At 41.7% G+C, this 7873-nt stretch overlaps 1 protein-coding gene across 1 annotated transcript; it reads right to left on the reverse strand.

Annotated features, from left to right (window-relative positions):
* Positions 1–635: 635 nt before the first annotated feature.
* Positions 636–7204, reverse strand: LOC118324401 (vesicle-associated membrane protein-associated protein B/C-like). Its single transcript, XM_035656723.1, has 6 exons — positions 6904–7204; positions 5393–5545; positions 4281–4384; positions 3991–4071; positions 3427–3606; positions 636–2718 (listed from the first exon to the last, which is right to left on the reverse strand). Exons 1-6 carry the CDS (start codon positions 6959–6961, stop codon positions 2554–2556), a joined length of 741 nt encoding a protein of 246 aa, XP_035512616.1. The 5' UTR covers positions 6962–7204; the 3' UTR covers positions 636–2553.
* Positions 7205–7873: the final 669 nt, after the last annotated feature.

A 7873-nucleotide genomic window follows, 5' to 3' on the forward strand; every position in this document is an offset into this window, starting at 1 on the left:
AGTTTGATACTTGAAGGTTGCTCTACATGCACTGATGTGTGTGTGAGACGTGTATCTGGACCTGGTCCAGCATTCACTGTACACTAGTGTGATGTGAAACTTGAAGCCTCAAGTGCAAACATATATATATATATTTTAAAGTGTACAAGAAGACATCCAGCATTTATTGTTTTAAAATGTCCTATAATGTCAGGTGGGGATCTATAAGGGTTAAAAGGGGGTACTCCAGCAATTTAGGATAGCGCTTATAAAGTTATATAGAACAGTCAAATGCACTAGTGTGGGTCAAACTGTAGAAACACTTCCTACTTTGGACCCTCCCTACCTGGTAAAGGGCCACATCTTCGTAACTCCACTTTACAACAGAGTCTTTCTCTTAAGAATTCGTAGCTTAAAGCCCCCAATTACGATTGTATTATGATGACTTTGTTAGCTCCCTTCAGAGCCACAGTAGACATTATACAACAGTTTGTGAAGAGTAACCTGATCTTGAGTGAAGTCAGTGGGGTGCTCCTTTAATTCACTTAGTTGAGTATCCTCTATAACAGCACTGGTTTAGTGGTTCTGCACCCGATACTTGTTTTACAACCACACATGCACACTAAATGATACAAACTTTTCACAGAAGCAGACAGTTGGGGGTTTATGTATTTTAATTCATTATGATGCTACATGATCCATGGTGGTTGTTCAATTATTTTCTTCCTTTACTACAGTATGTTAATAACTTTGCCAGTATCTTTTTAAGTCTTTTTATTTTTATGTACATACAAAAGAGTATCCAATTACTGTGTGATTACATTGTTGTGTGACTGTATCTTTGCATGTGTGGTCTGAAGCGCTGATGCCTTTTTTTTTTTTCCTCTTTGATGTAGTGTGTATTCACAGGTCAGTCCTCCTCCCAGCCGCCCACATTCCCACTTCTCTGCTCCCCGAGCTCCCTCAGGCAACGAAAAGTACAGATATTTATTCTTTTTCCTTTTTTTTTTTTTTTAAACAACCTGCTTAGATGGTCATGTGATAGTCGAGATAATACAGCTGTGTTGTCTCAGTTATCTCACAACCACCAGAGCCCAACAGGAAACAAAAAGAAAAAGATAATCGAAAGGACACAAAAACACACGCAAACTGATAAACCAGACTCAAGATGGTCCCTTTTGAAAAGACAGATTTTTTTTTTTTGTTTTGCTAAAATAACTTCAACACTCAAACAAATAATAATAAAAATCATAAATCCATGTCATTTCATGCAGACTGCAGAGTGGACAGTTGAATATAGTGCATTTGAATATTATAAACAACAGAAGCATCGTGGCTACATGGTAATATAAGGAAAAAGCAAACATCTGCTGAAATACACTAGAGGACGCGAATACAGTACTCCATGGGCAAAATTAAACAAGGTGGCCAAAACTATTGTTACATACTGTGTTATATATTGCAAATGTCTGAGTTCATTCTGCTTGAAGGGGGGGGGATTTTTTTTCTCCTTTCCATCTTGTGCCTCTCTCTCAACCTGAGGAAGTAATTGTCGAAAAAAATCCAAGTGTTAACTGGGAAAATCTGATGTATTCAACTCAATTCCAACTATGTGTTTGAACTAGATCACTGTGTAGCATAGATTCTTTAATATGAGCCTGATTTTACAGAGTTATAATTTAACAAGTAACCCTAAATATTTGTTTTAATGAATTTCTACTGATTCCTTGTTCTGGTCAGCGACTTAACTGATCAAAAGTTTTTTGTCTTAACTTTTTAACAACCACCCCCGGTTTTCTGTTGCGTACAGGAAATCTGTTCAGATGACAGTTTTGTTTTCAAACCCACCCCTCTTCCTTCGTTCTAAAACAGCCTGTGATTTCACCGTTTGTGGTCTCCTCACATTAAAACATCCACACGCAGTCACATCAGCACTCTTGCAGGAGAGGCAAAATCAAGAAGACAAACACACACACGGCTTCTACAGGCGATGTTTAGAAGACAAAACATAGAGTTTAAGTCAGGAAAAAAAAAAAGTATTCACTGAACACTTGTGTGCACCTCTCTGAGCAGATTTTCAGTGATAAGTGGAAGAGAGATTTATCAGAGTGTTAGAGCTTTCTTATAGACAACGTGAGTGAGGAACTTGAAGACTTGAGAATCAATAAAGAATAAATGAAAGACTTTAGACATTCAGCCAGCATGAAGCCACTTCCACACACCACTAACTGATATCTGTGCAAGTTGCGGAAGATCATTTAGGAAGGAGGGATGGACGGAAAGAACAGATCAGAGGTGGTGATTATTTCACAAAAAAAAAAGAAAGAAAAAGGCAAGACCTGTGACAAAAACGCTCGCACTCATGGTTTAACTTGGGATCGCCTTCTTTCGTTTTCTTTTTACACATTAAATTATTTTCCATCCAGACAAACCATAATGATATTGCCTTAAATGTTAAAAAAAGAAAGAGAAATCAACATAAACCCAGAAGACATCCCCGTTGCCGTCATTGACACGTGTCTCCCCGAGCACGCCATCCGTCCGTTCGTCACTGTGCTCTGTCTGTCTGTGTCTCTACAGGGCCAGCTTGCCAATGATGACTCCAATGACAAAGAAGAGCACGCAGAGCGCCAGGATGCGGATGCTTAGGCCTTCGTCCCTCATGGCCGAGGTCGCCATGGAAGAGGAGTGAGAAGCGGCCACTGAGGTCACCTTTCTCTTCCGCAGCCCGTCGTCCTCCTGACATACAGAGAGAGGAGCCAGAGAAACAGTTAAAACAGCACAACACACACAAATACACACACACTTGACATAACAGGACAGTTCACAAGCTGTCATATAAAATTTACAGTTAGGCCAAGTTTTATTCCTCCTTTTTTAATGATAAAGTGTCTCAGGTTACGAACTTCTTGCTATTTTTGAAAGCAGCCAAAAGTTACTCTCCTGCAAAAAGTTGGCAACACTGGTTAGTACAGTAGAGAAGCCTTCACACTAAAGCTCTGCCAAATGCAAGAAAAGGTCATTAACTTTTAATGTAATCATTTAAAAGCTGTTGGACTTAACCCTGAAAGGGATGAACATTCTTCCAGCCACTGGTGCTGAATTTGTTATAGATCAATGATATCAGAGAAATATAAACCTTTTGAGTATTTGAATGTTTTAAGTTACATAATGTCACTGGATATGAGCAGCTTTTTACTTCAACTGCAGCCTCATTTACCATTCAGACAATGATTGGGATGATTTTAGAGAAATTTAGGACAGTTGCTCAGTTTTCTGGCTCATACGTAGCAGCACTTGTGAAACGCTACAAAATACACATTTGCCTCTAGCTTTATGGTATCCTTCATTTAAATTAAATTAAATAGATTTTTCCTCTGTCATTTCAGTAGAAAATATAAGGGTGAAAAAAACCAGACAGATCATCCCTTTTTTTGTGCACCTCACCCTGATCTGTTTGTTTTCTTCCCGTAGCCTCTGCACCTCCATCTGCAGCCGCTTGCACTCCTCCATGATCTTCTTCACCTCTCCATCATCCAGTGAGGCGCTGGCCGACTTGGGCAGAGCGGAGAGCTCAGTCTTAACAGAGGAGGCAGAGGAAGACACAGTTTTGCTTTCACTCTCATGCTGTGGAGAGAGAGTGAGGGTGGGGGAGGGCGGTGAGGTGAGAGTAGAGGGAGGGGACGGAAGGGGACGTGCAGACACATGATAGGGAGTGAGATGAAAGTCCAAACAAATAAATCATAAATGAATAAATAAATAAGCATGTAATGGGTGATACAGTGAGCTGTTATGCTAATGAGTAGGACACTGAGAAAATACTGGGAAAAAACTAAAGGAAACATGCAATGTGAATGTGTTTTAATGTGATTTGACTCCAAGATCTAAAATCTAAAAAACACGATGCAACATTTCCATGTTTGTAGATCTGATGGGGATGTGTGAAAACGTAATAACTGAATGCTTAAGAGTAGCACAACAAATACCCATTAACCAAAGTGTGAGACTTACAGTTTTGTCATTTTCTAGAGGCATCTCAAATGCACATCTCAACTTTGAATCCATCAGCTCTTCAGGCTTTGCCTCCTTCCACTGTGGACGAGAACATCAAGAGGGAAAGAGAGACAGACAGGAAGAACATTCAGTGTAAGTTCATACTTGGATTCTGGACGTGGTGTAGGTTTCCAAAAGATACAGATGTCTACAGTGTGGTTCAGCAGGAAAAACTCCAACAGACACGTAGTTTAAATCATAAATAAATATAAATGTATAGAAATCATAGTTTATGCTCTAGTACTCACAACTCCTTCCATGTCAGTCATGTCGTACGGAGCCAGCATGGACTGCACCATGAATTTGTGTTTACTTTTTTCATTGGGGTCGTAGTCAAAAGGCTGTAGCATAACTGTGGACAAAAACAATGACAGAATGAGCCGGAACATCAGGGAAAGACTAACTTCCTGTATTTCCCCATAACAACTATTGCACAACCTGCAAAGGAAAAGACAACAGTCAGGTTTATGATTTGGGTTCCACGGTGACCTGCTCATGAACCAACTACTGCTGAAATGTTCACTTCTCATATCTGTAGTGTCATCTAACCACGGAAGAGTAATGATTCTGATCGCAGTGAATGTAACAAATCCTGTTTGGTTTAATGCTGATGATAAGAGCGTGGGACCATTATTTTAGGTTCAATACAAATACCTACTCTGTCTCATGATAGCTGTTGTAATAATAATACTACTACTAATAATAATAATCAATAATAATAATAATAAATATAATAATAATGATGAAATTTCTTCAATTTAACAACCCGACTTCTTTCTATCATTCCCAATTCTTCTTTTATTTTCAAATAATTTGGAAGAAGATAGCTTTACCTGGCACCTGCAACGGTGTTACAGATATGCCTCCTAATGATTGCCGAACAGTATTTCGAACCTTAAGTGGTCGAGTGCTGTAGAAGTGAGGCTAGAAGATTTATTCTGGTGCTGAAACATAATACAAGCTGGCTGGTGGTTGTGCATTTATTGCTCTATTCCTGGACCTTTATCAATTGAATCATATGGGCCTAGATTTCATGTCAGATTCTGATTATCATGATAGCTTGATATAGCTTCAACACTGTCTTCTCCTTGTGTAATAGCCGGCATTACAGTGAAATGATACCATTTTCTGATTTCATTTTAGTGTTGCTGTTGGGTGAAATGATCAATAAATGCCTCCTCCTGCTCAGCCATTAGACCCGCAGTTGTAGTGATTTTTTCCTGAGATACCAAAAACAACTACAGAAAATCACATTATTAAAGGCACCAAGTGAAAAATACCGATATCTGTATCAGCATCACCCGGCTCTCTGAATGTGCACACGGTCTGGTTTTCAGGGGATGCAAACATTTTTACTAACCAGAAACATTGACGGAGTTTCCAGCGTCAATGATGCCACTGTTCGGGCGCACACAGTATCTGCGAGGCGCAGTTGTCTTGACTTTGAAACACACATTTCTATCTGTGGGGTTGGTGAGCTTCAGAGTGGCAGTGACGACATCTGTAAACGGGCCTGGGGAGGACACAGAGAAACACAGCAGCTCAACAAGGGTGTGTGTCTGGTATTTTACACACACACACACGTCTACTAGTTTGTGTACAGGTATTTGTAATGTGTATGCATGGTTTAGAGTCCTGGTTAAAACAAAAAATCAAAACTGAGCGGCCACTTGTTTGTTGTGTGTCTGTGAGAATGAATGTGTGAGTAGTGTGTGTCAGGGACTCCACAGAGCCGGCCGTAAACATCGCACATTAAACATTAAAACAGTGGAAAGAGCAGTGAAGTGTGCAGGCAGTGACTTTATTATTCATGCCCCGCCCTCAGCCAAAAACTTACTAAATGGGCATTTTTTTTGTGGCATTTAAGTGTTAATATCGTGTAACAAGTAGATCACCCTCAAAGCAACCCTCATGTTTACTGACATTGACTGCAGACTGGATTATTCAACCTCTTTTAACAACTGAACATTGGTTTCATAAATGCACACTGGACAAACAACCTCACTGTGCTTTCTGCACTGGGCATCAGTAACTGAGTGGGTGTATGCATCTTCTCCTGGGTTATCTTTGCCTTCAAAGCTCTGCAATAATCAATCAGTGAACAACCCGCTATCCCATCACCTCAGGACATCACTTGACCCATTTCTACAGCAATATCACACCCTAAGGCAATTATCTCAGAATATAGCCATTATCCCTGGCACGGCAGCTCAGTCTGTATTTTCACAATCATTACGCCCTGGATATAGAAAAGCTGGGAAGGAATTCAGGTTGCAGAGTGAGAGTAAACGGCAAAGCTCTCAATCAAAGCCTGCTAGCTCACGTATTGTGCAATAAGCACAGTAACAAGGCGGAGGAAGGAATGACACCCTGATCGTAGAAAATGCTAGAATAGTCACTTCTTGGCAGCCGGGTGTTCGCAACAAGACGGAGGGAGGGCGTACGTCAAGTGTTAGATAACACCCCCGTTTTTCACATGCTGTCAAAAGGAGAAAAGACAAAGCACAGCGAGCAAATGAGTGAAATGGAGAAAAGGGACGGCGGGCCTGCCCTGACGCTGCAATGACAGCTAGCTAGCAGTTTCACTTGCTAGCAGGTTTAGCTGAGTGCTACGTAGCTAGCCTGTTAGCACCGTCGCACACAGCGTCGTTGTGTGTCTGAGGCTTCACCTGTCACCGCCGCTGCTGTCCTACACACAGCGCACACTGCAGCCAGCGACAGCCGCCTCTTTTAACACCAGCAACAACTAATAACGGCACATTAGTGGAAAGCAGACAGCTGGTTAAATGCAGAAATGGACACAGTGGCTATCATTAGTCTCCTCGGTTAGCTACCTCGCCCCCCCGGCCCTGCCCTCTGCTTCAGTGTTACCTCTGAATTTCAGTTCGTGTTGTGGCTCTAGCACCAGCACTTGTTCTGGTCTGGCCATGTCCCAGGGCTTCTTCCTGTCGTGACGGCGAGGACAACAATATTTTACCGCGGGTAGCCCGAAGAGGTGAGGCAGCTGGCTCCCGAAGAAACAACCCGGCCGTCCACGGTTTTTCTACGGGAGGGAAGGAGGAGGATGATGATTACAAATGCAGCAGCACTCGGACTGACGGGCTGACTGACTGCCACCGACAGCTGCTGGAGGCTAACCTGCTAGTGCTAACGGTGCTAGCAGCGGAGCGAGAGACGGGGAGGAAGGAGGAGGAGGGCGACGTCATGCGAGGGGCGGGGCCGCTGCGGGGTGTCAGGTGGTTTACTTGACCGTTGGAAAAAGAAACGTTCACATCTCGAACGTTGGATTTTACATTCTTAAACGTTATCCGTCACCATGACACCGACGATGTACACCCGTTGGAGACTTAGTTTAAAACGCTAACGCTGCAGGGAGGATATTGTGTATTAACGTTATATAGTGAGAAAACATCAACGAATATGAACCAGAGCTGTAGACTGAGGTCATGATAGACGCCACCCGCCATACACCATAAGAAAGGTCACAAGTATTTGGTTTATTCACTGTTGAATTTGACTTTCTGTCAATTTCACTTCCCAACTTGAAGATTTGAATGCTGTTTTCAAACCTCTCCATACTGCCAGGGATATGGTATGTGGTGTCGCTCTGTGGCAGAAATGCTGAAAGCCTTATTTATGTATTTTGTTGACATAAAAGAGGGTTAAACACACTGACAATAAAAATGCTGCTGCTACAAAATATCCACAGTTTTTAATTACAGAGGACATGACCTTAGTGTCCTCCTCAGTAGCAGCTACAGCCCACTATGAACCCCACCTATATTCATGTACTGTTTGTTTATGTTAGTGTTTTATCATCCATGTTTTTATATCTTTGTAT

Source organism: Morone saxatilis, unplaced genomic scaffold (genome assembly GCF_004916995.1).
Source record: "Morone saxatilis isolate NCDOM2014 unplaced genomic scaffold, NCSU_SB_2.0 Contig15, whole genome shotgun sequence".
Classification (NCBI taxonomy): Eukaryota; Metazoa; Chordata; class Actinopteri; family Moronidae; genus Morone; species Morone saxatilis.